The sequence below is a fragment of the Zygotorulaspora mrakii genome, chromosome 8 (assembly GCF_013402915.1).
Source record: "Zygotorulaspora mrakii chromosome 8, complete sequence".
Lineage (NCBI taxonomy): Eukaryota > Fungi > Ascomycota > Saccharomycetes > Saccharomycetales > Saccharomycetaceae > Zygotorulaspora > Zygotorulaspora mrakii.
The window spans coordinates 626,386-640,522 of record NC_050726.1 but is presented as its reverse complement, the minus strand read 5'-3'; the positions used below and the strand labels follow the sequence as shown (position 1 = coordinate 640,522).

At 38.0% G+C, this 14,137-nt stretch overlaps 6 protein-coding genes across 6 annotated transcripts; 5 read left to right on the top strand and 1 right to left on the bottom strand.

Moving 5' to 3' along the window:
- Nucleotides 1-63: 63 nt before the first annotated feature.
- Nucleotides 64-1,038, top strand: TRM10 (tRNA (guanine(9)-N(1))-methyltransferase; the record flags this gene model as incomplete). Its single annotated transcript, XM_037290826.1, has 1 exon — nt 64-1,038. One exon carries the CDS (start codon nt 64-66, stop codon nt 1,036-1,038), a length of 975 nt encoding a protein of 324 aa, XP_037146721.1.
- A 355-nt stretch (nt 1,039-1,393) lies between these two features.
- Nucleotides 1,394-2,257, top strand: YPQ1 (cationic amino acid transporter; the record flags this gene model as incomplete). Its single annotated transcript, XM_037290825.1, has 1 exon — nt 1,394-2,257. One exon carries the CDS (start codon nt 1,394-1,396, stop codon nt 2,255-2,257), a length of 864 nt encoding a protein of 287 aa, XP_037146720.1.
- Nucleotides 2,258-2,676: 419 nt separating this feature from the next.
- HG535_0H03210 (uncharacterized protein) lies at nt 2,677-5,010 on the top strand (the record flags this gene model as incomplete). Its single annotated transcript, XM_037290824.1, has 1 exon — nt 2,677-5,010. One exon carries the CDS (start codon nt 2,677-2,679, stop codon nt 5,008-5,010), a length of 2,334 nt encoding a protein of 777 aa, XP_037146719.1.
- Nucleotides 5,011-5,576: 566 nt separating this feature from the next.
- Nucleotides 5,577-8,459, top strand: MSH2 (mismatch repair ATPase MSH2; the record flags this gene model as incomplete). Its single annotated transcript, XM_037290823.1, has 1 exon — nt 5,577-8,459. One exon carries the CDS (start codon nt 5,577-5,579, stop codon nt 8,457-8,459), a length of 2,883 nt encoding a protein of 960 aa, XP_037146718.1.
- A 463-nt stretch (nt 8,460-8,922) lies between these two features.
- ARA1 (D-arabinose 1-dehydrogenase (NAD(P)(+)) ARA1) lies at nt 8,923-9,909 on the top strand (the record flags this gene model as incomplete). Its single annotated transcript, XM_037290822.1, has 1 exon — nt 8,923-9,909. The coding sequence occupies one exon, from the start codon at nt 8,923-8,925 to the stop codon at nt 9,907-9,909; it is 987 nt and encodes a 328-aa protein (XP_037146717.1).
- A 120-nt stretch (nt 9,910-10,029) lies between these two features.
- On the bottom strand, nt 10,030-13,404 carry HG535_0H03180 (uncharacterized protein; the record flags this gene model as incomplete). The annotated part of the gene is made up of 1 exon (XM_037290821.1): nt 10,030-13,404. The coding sequence occupies one exon, from the start codon at nt 13,402-13,404 to the stop codon at nt 10,030-10,032; it is 3,375 nt and encodes a 1,124-aa protein (XP_037146716.1).
- Between the last annotated feature and the right edge of the window lie 733 nt (nt 13,405-14,137).

Genomic DNA, 14,137 nt, shown 5'->3' with positions numbered 1-14,137 from the left:
AGAAAATTCATTATAAGATGAAAGATGATATACAGTAGCGGCAAGCGTATTTAGCACCCTTTAATGCATCTCACAATGATTCAATCAGATACGAGCACCCATGGTGATTTGCCTGAAAGCACAGAGAGACGAACTGTAATTCCACCTGCACCAGAAGGCACCTCCAAGAGGCAATGGAAGAAAGCGCTGAAAAGACAGTATCATAAGGATAACAAGGAAGAATACGCCAAGGTGCGGAAAATGAAGCGAAAGATGGCCAAAATTAACAGACGCAACAGAATCCAAGAATATGTTGAACGTGGAGAAGAGATTCCGGAAGAATTGAAGAGACCACCGAAAGTAAATGTCGATCAGAAAATGTCCGGTATTAAGATTATTCTGGACTGTTCATTCGACGAACTGATGAATCAAAAAGAAATTATCAGTCTTTCGAATCAAATCACAAGAGCTTATTCTTCAAATCGGCGGGAAAAATATGCTGCTGATATAGTAGTCGCGCCTTTTGATAAAAGATTGAAAAAAAGATTCGAAGAGGATCTGACAAACTGCCGTCACGATCAATGGAACAACTTTAAGTTTTTACCAGATGAAGATATTCTTGCTGCAAACTCGCTGGATCCCTCCAAGATGATATATCTCACTGCAGATACCGATGAAAAACTCGAAGCTCTAGAAGAAGGAATGACCTACGTAGTCGGTGGTATAGTCGACAAAAATAGACACAAGCTTCTTTGCTACAATAAGGCCAAAAAATTAGGTATACCTGCAAGGCGATTACCCTTGGATGAATATATCAATCTTGCAGGTAGAAGGGTCTTAACTACGACTCATGTAGTGCAGCTGATGCTTAAGTATTTCGAGAATCATGATTGGAAAGAGGCATTCGAATACGTCTTGCCACCAAGAAAATTAGATAAACTGCAGCACGATGACACTGCAAACGACGAAGAAAGCGATGGTGATGAGCGTGGCGCAGAGAATGTAGCACAGGATGGTGAAAGTAGTGAAGCAGAAGAGAGAGACAGAAACTCCCAGTAGTTCAGGATGTTAACAACCTCACCAGCTTAAAAACTCAATAGCATAGGATTCAGATCTGATACATAGGAAGACTTAATAATAAACCTTTGACATTTTGATGTATAGAAAACGACGGGTAACGTTTAGAACTGAAGTTTTTGAAAAAAAAAGTGAAATAAAAAAATTTCGCTTAATTTCATGAACGAATTAGCAACTTTAAGCGAAACCATCTCGTAATTGTCAATACTTTGCAACTCCCCGTTCGCTACTCGTAAATTGTCGAGATCTAGACTTACAAATTGATAGAATTGCCTGGAAGAGAGCTGACATTGAGAACTCTTAGCTACAAAGAAAGTAACAGTAAAAATATAAGAGGATGCAATTGGAACCTATACAGTGGAATGCTGAGAATATAAGTGGTATAGCAGGCTCTATATCTATTGCCTGCTGGGTGATTGTTTTTGTCCCACAGATTTATGAAAATTTCGTAAGGAAGTCTTCCGATGGACTATCGCTTTTATTTGTGATACTGTGGTTAGCTGGTGATATTTTCAACCTTGTTGGAGCAATGATGCAGCACTTATTACCTACAATGATCATACTTGCGGCCTATTACACAGTTGCAGATATAATTCTTCTTATTCAATGCTTATGGTATGGTAACGAGGAAGTTGTTGATCCAGTTCATTTATCGCCCGCAAATCCAATCAGTGAAACTCAGCCTCTATTGCATCACGTTTCGGAGTCCCACGATGTTGCACAGGAGTCAGACAATAATGGCTCAAGCCCTGAAGTACGTGCCAAAAGGTATCTAAGTGATTCAGTTGTCGTTTGCGTTGTTGTATTAAGTGGATTTTTCTCTTGGTACATATCGTACTGCAACAATCCAAATCCAACTAAGGACGGTTCCAGTCCTGAAGTGGAAATAAATTGGTTGGCCCAAATATTTGGATATGCAAGTGCAGTACTATATTTAGGATCTCGTGTTCCTCAAATTTTGTTAAACTTCGAAAGAAAATCCTGTGAGGGGATTTCTTTCCTCTTTTTTTTGTTTGCTTGTCTAGGTAACACCACCTTTATTATCTCTGTTTTGGCCATTTCAGTGAGTCCAAGGTACCTCCTGGTAAATGCATCCTGGCTAGTCGGAAGTTCAGGAACATTAATAATGGACTTCATTATCTTTATTCAGTTCTTTTTGTACCATAAGAATAACAAGCTCGTTGTACAAGAATCTGCATGAAGAAGGTAGAATTGGAGCAAGATGAAAGAGGATTATATTGTCGTATCTAAAAGCTTTATTTATGCTATGCCTAGACGCCTAAAGTTAATTTAACGATCTAACAACTATTACAGTAGCCCTTTTTCGATTTTTCGTTGTATCTATTTTGTATCAATGTATGCGAAAGCAGCGACGTCGCGGACCGCTCAGACGCAAATAACGTCGGTGACACAAAATTTGAATCAAGTTGTTTTCAATCTGATGAGATGCAATGAACTCAAATATCTGTGCTCTTTAGCCAATCTCAGTTCACATTAGTATTAACGTCCTTTTTTATTTGAAACTTTGAACCCTGAAAGAAGCTATCGGTTAATACTTTAGTATTTTAGGAGTTTAAAGGTCTCTCATTCGGTTATTTTCTGGATAGTTAACACTTGGACATGCCTTTATTCAAAATGGATTATAATCCCAATGTGCTTGAAACACAACTAGACACAGATGCTGACCATTCAGAAAAGGAGAACAAAAATCTCGAGGACGAGCAAGAAGAAAGACAAATTTCGAAAGTAAAAGGATTTGGATCTGGAGCAGAAAAACATGAGGACGTCACAGACACAAAGGCAACGGCAACAAGCAAGGTCCCAGATTTCAAAGATTATTCAGTGAGAGATGATGATGATGATTTGACCAGCTCTGATGAGGACGGTGAGAGAGAAGTTACTGAAACTTCTGTTAAATCTTGGTTTGGTAGTCACAAACATAGTCGGTCAAATGCAACCACAAGTTCAAGAATAGAAACAACGACCTCTTCCGCGTCTGGTGCATCTTGTGCATCCGGTATATCAGCCGGGTCAATTGTCGCAGAAGGAACTCCAAATGGATCTAAAACTGGAAGCTCATCTAGGAGAAGCTTCAGATCATTTTTTAGACGTGATAATGAAGTTGCATGTAATAGTCCTACTCAAGGAGGAGAAAGCGAACAACAGGAGGTGGACGGGGATCAAGTAAAGCACAAGGGAGGCGAGAGCTGTGTCGAAAAAAGTAGTATTGTCGAAAGAGATACAGATGACTCAGAAAAATCATTGTTGTTGCACACGCCCACATCACAAGCAAGTAGCTCCAAATTTTGGAGGGGCTGGAAGCATGCCCACCGTGGCGCAAAAGCTGAACGCAACTCATCGGATGTCTTGAATTCAAATAGAGATGAAAGTTTATCAAAGGAGCACAAACGTGAAAAAAACCTGATAAAACTAGCCGCACAATTATCAGATATTACAATTGATGAAAAAGCTAACTTAAAGAGTGGCTACCGTGGAAATTCAGTCTACTCAGAAAGCCAACATAGTGATGAGGAAGAAGAAGTTGACAGCACTTCAAGCTCTTTTGAAAGAGCTCATACTTTGAAGGAAAGGATTGATGTGGTATTTTCACCTTCTTTCGAAGAAAAAGATGAAATATCACCCATAACTCCTCCTGCAGAAGTTTCCAATAATCCATATAAATACGTCTTCGAACCATCCTCATTATTAGGCAATCATATGGTTTATGATCATGCATGGTTGGATAAAGAATCAGTCACATTCTGCAACTTTGACTCTGCTTTAAAACTGCTGACAAAAGACGTTAAGTCTCTATCGTCAGTATCTGCAGGAAGCAATATAACTATATCTGAAATAAGCAAAGAAATAGTGGATTTCGTGAGACACATAGTTGACATTCAAGAGGAAAACGGGAAAGAAAGGCAGAATTTAGAGAATGAGCTAAATATTAGTAGATTTACATTGGCAAATTTAGAAACAGAAATGGAGGAGAAAAGCAAATTAAATCTTACTTTAAACAAGCAGTCTGATAATTTAAAATCGACAATTTGCGACCTACAAAAAGATTTACAGTTTGGTAGAGAGCTGAACGAGGAATTGATGGAAAAGTTGGAAGAGACAAAATCGCAAAAAAGGAATATTAAAAACCATCAGAAAGACACTCTTAAAAAGCACGAAGTTCAAGTTACGAAGTTAAATAAACAATTGGAATCAAAGGAACGTCTGCTGAGTGAGCTCAAAACCAAAAATGAATCTACAGAGGCCAAAGCTGAACTTTTACAAAAAAATTTAAATGAGATGTTAGTAAAACATGAAATTTTGCAGGAAAAGCAAGGATTCACGACTCTGCAGCTCTCAACTATGTTAGAGAATGAAAAAACAAAGAAGGAAGTAGATGAGAGAGAGTCAGTAAAAAATTTGGAATTGACGTCAAGTATGAAGAATAGATACGAAAATACTATTGGCATTTTGAAGGTTGGCAATCTAAAAATTCAAGAGAATTTTCATGATGAGAGACGTAAAGTTCTTGATCTTCGTCGAGAAAGAAAGCTCCTTCTGAAAAAGCTACAACTTACCGATTGCCATAGAGCACAATCGTTAATTTTTATGTCGCATTTAATGCTGTACTATAGAGGTATTATCCCTGATCAAATGCTGTCTGATTTTGACTATCATTTGAAAATTTTGAATACACCGTACTTCACATCAACCATCAAATTGGAAGATCAAGCATTGGAGGCCAAATTAGAAGATTGTCAAAAGCAAGTGATCACATTCTATAATGTTTTCGCCAGGCAAACATTTTTGGAACAAATTGTAACGAAGCATGTATCGTATATGCGCTCAAATAATTTCCTCAGCAATCAATTGACAGGCCTCAGAAAGCAAATCGGTGATTACGAACACTACGTCGACCGGTTACTAAAAGAGATACAAGAACAGAAAAGAATCTAAGATAAGGATGGAGAAAGGTTTCTCATTTAAAGGACATAAACAGTGCTTATAAAGCACAGCTATCCAAAGTTGCTCAATGATTTTTATCTTATCGTGGTTATTATAAATTTAGGTAGCTTTTTTCATATATGCATTACAACTGGTAAAGACTTTGAGTTATTTTATTAACTACCCAATTTTCAAACGAAGTGAATATACGGGGCAGCAAGAATGAGCTGCGAAATGCAGACTAACATTGCTGTTGCAGTAAGTGTATCACTCCACACCATACAATTTCCTACTCCGAACTAATACCTCATACCATTTTCGGCAGTGGAAAGTGCAAACTAAGGCAGACAAAGTAGCACAATATCTTCAAAAGCATAGTGTTTGAAGAAGCTGTCACTTAGTTGGTCTCATCTTGATGATCTTGAAGCTGCGCTTTACGTGTCTTGTGCGACGCGTATCAAAACTAAAATATAAATGAAATATATATTTCGTTGACATCAGGAAATTAAGTTAACGACGCTGTACATTAATCAGAGAGCAGTCACCCGATACTTTGGTATTGCTAGATATCGAACTCAATGTCATCTAATAGGCCTGATTTAAAGTTCACTGATATTTCGGAAGAGAGAGGATTTTACAGAAGATTCTTAAATCTTTCCGAGAAGCCTGCATCCACTATAAGGATCGTGGATAAGGGAGAATATTATATAGTTGTTGGAAATGACGCCTTATTTGTTGCGGACAGCATATACCACACTCAGTCTGTATTGAAGGATTGCAAGTTGGACCCCTCCGTGTCAAAACAATTCAAAGAGCCATGCAAATATGTAACTGTGTCTGCACAAATGATCAGTAATTTGCTGAAGATTTGCCTACTGGAAATGAATTACAAGGTCGAAGTATATGATAAATCGTGGAAACTGGTCAAAAGTGCTTCACCCGGAAATATTGAACAAATTATTGACTTGATGAATGTGTCTATTGACTCCTCCATTGTGATTGCCAGTTTAAAACTGAAGTTCAACTCACAGGAAGGATTCTGCGTCCTTGGTGTCGCATTCATAGACACAAGCAACTATAAGATCGGTATGCTAAACATTATTGACAACGAAGTTTACTCGAATTTAGAGAGTTTATTGATTCAGCTTGGAGTCAGAGAGTGCTTGATTCCTGATTTAACTCAAAGTGAAAATGCCAGTGGAGAACTGAAGAAAATTTCAGGTATTATTGATAGATGTGGCTCTGTGGCAACCTTAGTGAAGAACTCAGAATTTTCTGACAAAGATGTTGATCTTGATTTGACCAGACTAATCGGTGACAAATTATCCCTATCTTTGCCAAAATTTTCTACACTGTCTCTTGGTGCTTGTGGCGCACTTTTGGGCTATCTACAGTTACTGAGTGAAGAAGATCAACTTGGTAAATATGAGATTACTGAGCATTCCCTAAAAGAGTTTGTCAAATTGGATGCATCAGCTATAAAAGCGCTAAATTTATTCCCACAAAACTCTTCCCAGAATTTATCAGCTACTACAGATACATTTTTTGGTACTGGAGGCGGTAGTAATGGTAAAATATCATCTTTATTTCAGCTATTGAACAATTGCAAGACAAATGCAGGCGTTCGATTACTCAATGAATGGCTAAAGCAACCTTTGACAGATTTAAATGAGATCGATAAAAGGCATACATTAGTTGAACATTTGATTGAGCAACTTGAACTGAGACAAATTCTGCAAACTGAACAATTACCTCTTGTACCAGATATTCGCCGTGTTACCAAGAAATTAAATAGAAATGGTAATCTAGAAGATGTGCTAAAAATCTACCAAGTTTGCAAAAGGGTTCCAGAGATTGTTCAAGTCCTGAGCTCCTTTTTGGATGACGAAAATATCAACGATGAGGTCAGAAACTTAGTTAATTCTGTTTGGCTTGAGTCGTTACTTGGTCACATGGATCCTTTGAGCAAATTACAGGAAATGGTTGAAACGACTGTTGATTTGGAAGCATATGAGACAAGCAATCAATATATGATTAAGGTTGAGTTCAACGAGGAGCTAGCAAGGATTAGAGATCAGCTGAATCAAGTAATGAACCAGATAAATACCATTCACCTGAATGCCGCCGAAGATCTTGGATTTGATCCCGATAAAAAACTAAAATTGGAAAATCATCATATCCATGGATGGTGTATGAGGCTAACGCGTAATGATGCCAAGGAGTTACGTAAACATAAAAACTATCTGGAGTTATCCACTGTAAAGGCTGGTATTTTCTTCAGTACAAAAGAAATGAAAGAGATTGCAAATGAGACAGCCAATTTACAAAAAGCGTATGAGAAGCAGCAAATGTCATTGGTAAAGGAAATTGTAAATATCACATTGACCTATAGCCCAGTTTTGGAAAAGATCTCTCTCATTCTGGCACATTTGGATGTTTTATGTTCATTTGCACATGCTGCTTCATATGCTCCAATACCTTACATAAGGCCTAAAATGCATGGATTTGGTGTTGAAAGGAAAACACGCTTAATTGGATCTCGTCATCCTGTTTTAGAAATGCAGGATGAGATGACATTTATCGCAAACGATGTCGAGTTAGATGACAACGGTAATTTTATAATAATCACCGGACCAAATATGGGCGGTAAATCCACATATATCAGACAAGTTGGAGTAATATCCTTAATGGCACAAATTGGTTGTTTCGTACCATGTGAAGAGGCGGAAATTGCCGTTGTCGATGCAATCTTATGCAGAGTAGGTGCTGGTGATTCCCAGTTGAAAGGTGTATCGACATTTATGGTTGAAATGCTGGAAACCGCATCCATTTTGAAAAATGCTACCAAGAATTCCTTGATTATAGTTGACGAGTTGGGGCGTGGTACAAGCACGTACGACGGTTTTGGTCTAGCTTGGGCGATTGCAGAACACATTGTAAGCGAAATCAAGTGTTTCGTTCTCTTCGCAACTCATTTCCATGAACTGACTTCCTTGGCCACCAAGCACCATTCTGTCAAAAACATGCATGTTGTTGCTCACATAGAGCAGCAAGATAACAAACTCGATACCGAGGAGGATATTACACTATTATACAAGGTTGAGCCTGGGATCTCAGATCAGTCATTCGGTATTCATGTTGCAGAAGTTGTTAAATTCCCACAAAAAATTGTCAAGATGGCGAAACGTAAGGCCAATGAGCTGGAAGAGCTCAAGCAATACAACAAAGACGACAAGAAACCCAAGCTTACTACTTCGGAGATCAATGAGGGCAGTGAACGCCTGAAGGCTCTGTTGAAGCAGTGGGTTTCTACTCTCGAAGAGGAAGGCTTGACCGATCCCACAAAGCTGTCGGAAGAGAAAAGCCAACAGAAAATACAGGACCTCTTACGCAAGCTAGCCCAAGAGTCAACGGCCACGAACGATAAGTACCTGAACTACGTAAAAGAGACCCTTTTGTGATGAGATGTTTACGTCCACTAAGCGCAGTTCCTTTCATGTGAAACCCGGTCGCGGAATTCCTGTTTCGTAACGTTATTTTATCGGTCGAACTACCTGTAGAGTTAAAGTTTTGGTTGATATTATTGTTTCAATCGATATGATTGTTTCGGTCGACGTTAGTGTTTAGCATACGTGCCAGCTTCAACAGCTAGGAGATAAAAAGCAGCTGAACCGGTGATAATTGACTTCTCGTTGCTGTTGCAGCAATTCGGCGCGATAATCTGACGTACAGGGGTGCGCGATAAACCAACACGCGCGAAGGTAAAAGAAGATTAAATAATCGCAAAGGCATGCATCCTTTGAGTTTAGCTGCAAATAACAAGTATATAAACCAATTGATATTCAGCAGAATTTTATCGAAGTTTAGAATCTAGCCCAAGGGTACGGCGAGTGAGTAATTGGTTAACTTATAAAGAGGCTGGAAATGACGGGCGCACTACATCCAAGAAGCACAGAAATTTCATTTTTGCTTAACAATGGTACCAGGATGCCGGCATTTGGCTTAGGTACCGCAAATCCTCCTGAGAAGCTTGCTGAGACGAAGCAGGCTGTCAAGGCGGCTGTCAAGGCAGGTTACAGACAAATAGATACGGCGTGGGCGTATGGCACAGAGCCTTTTGTTGGAGCCGCTATTAAGGAGCTGATTGAAGAAGGCGTCATCAAAAGGGAGGATCTTTTCATAACAAGCAAGGTTTGGCCGGTTATGTGGGATGAAGCTGAGCGTTCTTTGCAGCAAACCTTGGCGAGCTTGGGTGTTGGCTACATCGATATGTGGTTACAGCATTGGCCACTTTGCTACAACAAGCAGAAGGACGAACATGGTGTCTGTGGACTGGCAAGAAACCCGGAGAAGCCTGACGGAGAGCCAGATTATAACTTGGACGCTGATTGGATTGAAACGTACAAGCAAATGGAAAAGATTTATCTCGATCCAACGGACCACCGCGTAAAAGCAATAGGTGTATCCAACTTTCCTATTGAATACATCCAGCGACTTTTCAAAGAGTGTAGGGTAAGACCGGCACTTAACCAAGTCGAAGCCCATCCTCGCTTGCCTCAATTGGAAATGATGAAATTCTGTCATGAGAATGGCATGTTGATGACTGCATATTCACCATTGGGTTCCCATGGTGCACCAAATATTAAACTTCCACTAGTTCAGGAATTAAGCAAAAAATATGATTCATCGCCAAACGATATTCTTACGTCATATCATATTAGACAAGGTAATATTGTTATACCAAGGTCTTTGAATCCAACAAGAATTTCATCCAACATTCAATTTGTTGCTTTATCAGCTGAAGATATTAGCAGATTAAACGATATTGGCGTACAAGATCCAAAGAGATATGTGGACGAAAAATGGAACGTTATTGTTCCAGGATTTACAGGTGCAGGGCCAGCGCTGTAGTTTTAAATATATGTATGGCGAATGCACGTGTATAGCAAATTATTTAACAATAATGAATAAGTGAAAGTACAAAAACAATTAACGTTAGTGTAGTTTTGCATTAGTTGAATGTATGCTAAACTAAGCTTTGAATATTTGATTTCTGAATGCTTTGCCAATTTGCAAATCACGGTCAAAGAATAATTCATTTTGACAGAAAAAGTCTTGAAACTGTTCCAATAAAGGATCTATGTTATCAGTCGCCTCGTCCTGAAAAATCTCTTGTGCTGAAGTTGCGGAGTCGTTAGCCAAATTCTCAACATCGGAATAAGAGGTGAATGGATCATAACTTCTGACGTATGAATTTTTCATTGGAAACAGTGATTTGTCGCTCTCGGATGATAAATTAACCCAATTTTTTACGTCTTTATTGTAGAGCTCGAAGGTTTTTTTTGATCTGAGATTTTTCATCGTTCCTTCATCAAAACTGTTAAATCTACATCTTGATAATGGAGATATTTGCATTATATCAGCTGGCTTAGCAGAGCCATTTTTGCTAGGAGTATCATCTCCTAATGGGTAATTATTCATACGCCTCTCCAAACCATCTAATACATCATTCTTCAATAATTCCATATAATTTTGAATCTTATTTAGCATTAGTTCATAAGTTTCAGCTTTAAAATTGTAGTCTTTTGCAATTGGATTTTTAATATTGAATGAATTGATAACTTTTCCTAATAGAAAAGAATAGAAAAAAATTGATGTGTTCCATTTATTATTATCAGATACTAAATGCTCCTGATTTGGGCCAACAAGAAGCTCATGATCTTTTATCAACAATTCAATAATAGGAGGAATTATTTTTTTGTCAGGAATATTAATATTTTTAGTAACGTGTAGTATTAAAGCAAATGCTGCTGTTAGAAAAATGTATAAGGTATCATTATACATGTGAAGATCATATTCAACAAATTGGAAAATTTTCAGAATGTCCAGACAGCTTTTCAAACCCTCTTCTTCAAACATTGTATAGAGAGTTAATATCTTATGACGAGTAGTTCTAAATTTATCAGCATTATCCAAAAGAAATGATGTTGCAAACATGCACAAAAGATTCTTCAAGTGTAGCGAACGTAGATGAGCCACAATAACGCGTGAAGAAATAATTTCATAGCTTAAACCGGGATCTTCAACATCATTTGGTAGATACAACAAAGAAATATATTTTTTGTAGCTATCCAATTTCATAGAGGGATGTAAGGTTGATACCCAATCAAGCAATTCTTTTCTTATATCTATTAATTTATCGACAACTTGATCAAATGAAAGGTTTACCAAAGTTTTGAAAGAAAAACAAATGTCAACAATTTTTGCTTCAATTTTACCTAAATTTTGAACAAAATATGACATAATAAAAGGAACAAATTCAGAGAATTTAACCACGTAATCTAATGCAGAATCTAAATCATCCAAGTTGTCTATATCTTTTTCCTTCTCAGGAAATTTTGTATAGAGAATCCTTTTTGTAAAAAAGTAGTATTGTTCATCTGTTAACATGTTTGTATCATCATATCTAATTATTGGTGGTTTTGATAACAATAATGCAAATTTTTTATCCTTATTATAGCAATGCCACCAAAGACTCCTTCTCATTGATTCTTCTTCAAAAGATATATTCAATGGAGGAACTTTATTAAATTCATTCTCTAAAGCGAACCTTATCGCTATCGAAAGAACCGTCAAAGCTAGATCTGTATTGATATTTTCATGTAAATATAAGCTTAATAACAGTAAGCCCTGAATTTCGATAACTCCGCCACTTCCAATAACAACTTTATTGTAATAAAAAATCGCATTTAATAATGTGTCATTTTCAATTTTTTTCAATTCATTTCTTGTTGGATTATATTTATCCTTTCTTAGATGGTAAAAATCATTCGAATTTACTTGCCTCATTCTTGAAGCACCAGAACAAATACTTGTATTAAGTAAAAGCATTTCCGCGTAAGATAATGATGTCCAATCAAGATCATAATATTTATCGACCAAATCACTATAGTATTTTAAACTATTAAACCCTGGACCAGAAGAAGCCAAGAGAGCTGCTCTAAAATTTTCAATCAAACGTTTAGACTGAGCCCGAGAAGGTATAGGATTTACACTATAGTATCCGTTTTTAAACGTTGGAGAAGAAAAATCAATAGTAATTTTCATTTGAGCGACATACCATTTCATAGAAATAGTCATTATTTCTCTTAATGGATTTAAAAAAAATTGATACGATTCATGTGGACAATTTATTCGTTTAAACCAAAGCAATTTTTGAATGGTTAACAATGTTGTATAGTAATGTCTTGGTTTTGATTTGTTTAGGTAGTTTTTTTCTGCTTCATTTTCATGACTTTTCAATAGTGTATGAAATAAATCTTCTAATTTCGCAACTTTATCAATGATAACAGATACTTTTCTATCCAATTTTTCCACTTTACCACTGTCTATTGAATCCTCCCTTGTTTCGTTATCATTTCTTGTTATCTCGTTAGTGTTACTACTAGTCATAAGATCGTTTGTTATGTCAACATTATAATCAAGTGGCACCCCAAATTTTATTGGATCAATGTTTTCTGAACCTTGTGAATTTGATCTTATGAGATTATCAAAACTTTTACGTTGTTTTTTGTCAAAATCATCCCTTGGGTTAGAGAAAATACATTCAACACAGTATTTTGTACAATTGGCGCATTTTTTAGTGTTATTATCAATTTCACCACATTTAATTTTTCTCTTTCGACAGTGATCACAGGCTTTTGCCACCCTTTTTTTGATATATGAAGCACTATGATGACCTATTGCACCGGTGTAATTTAAGTTGTGTTGCGTTCTAGGGCTTGATGGATCACTTGTATTGTCGACCTTATTGACTGTTTGAATTTGACGATGAATTTGACTTTGACTTTGACTTCGACTTTGACTTTGACTTTGAATTTGGCTTTGAATTTGGCCTTGGTTTGATTGATGATTTTGGGTTGGCTTATGAATAAAAGGCTTACTTGAATATTGATTTCCATGCTGTGGAGGGCAATTGATTGGCCGGTTACTACTATTCACAAAGGCATAGTAATTGGCAGCCCTGTTCAGGTTTGGAGTTCCATTCCTACTAACGCTACGACTAGCGTTATCTCCACTGGCATTACCACTGCTGTTTCCGCTGACATTGCCGCTGACGTTACCACTGCTGTTACCATTAATAATCCCAATCCCATTGCCACTGCCACTGCTACGACCGCTCTCTCCGTTGACGACAAACCCTCCATCAGACTGATGTCCACGTCCGTGGCTATGATTTTGCGAATGCATTTGACCGAGCCCACCTAACGAAGCGTCCATCACTGGCTGTGGCCAAAAATGCTCAGGGAACGATGAAGCACCGTTCTCGCTTGTGCTTACATACATGTTTCCTGTACTATACATCATACCGTGTGAACCATTATTACCGCCATTATTGTTCATCATGGACTGATGATTGCCACACTACCACTTCCACTTCCACTTTCGCCGCTACCGCTCCTGTCACACCTTAAATCGCTTGTACAAGACCACAATTAGATCAGATGCGACCGCAGAATACCAAGAGATGCTTAGTGGACAGGTCGAAAGATGAGAATTGCAAAGTTCCTTGCTCGCGGTCTAATCAAACAGAGTCGTCGCAGATTGAAATGGTTCAATATAAGTAAGCTTTTCAAGGTTTCTTTAAAAATGTTGAGCCGTTTGTTGTTGTTTTTTTTCCACATTTTTCTTAATTTCCTGAATTCTTTGTGTTTCCTTTAGGTAACTCGGATAAGCGGGTACAGGCGGAAGGAACAATGGAGCCGGAAAAAAACGGACCCGCTACATGACCATGCGCAAAGCAAAAACATTACTGAGGCGGCAGCAACAAAAGTGGGACAACGCGGAAAAAGTGGAACAACCTATACAGTGCGGGTAGTGCGGGTAGTGCGGGTAGTGCGGGTAGTTTAGATAGTGCGGGTAATACGAAAGGTGGTGTAAATGGTTCCGTGATGTAATCGCTACCTGCAGGTCCCTTTTTTCTTATTTCCGGTCCCTTTAGGAGTATGGGGCGTTCATGTCGTTCTGTACGGTAGCTGTCGACTTCCGCAACGCTCATGCCGCTGTGACTTGCGTCGCTGCACCTTGCTCATTCCACACGGACAGAACGCTCAGCGGCTAAAACACTCTCCAAGGTGTC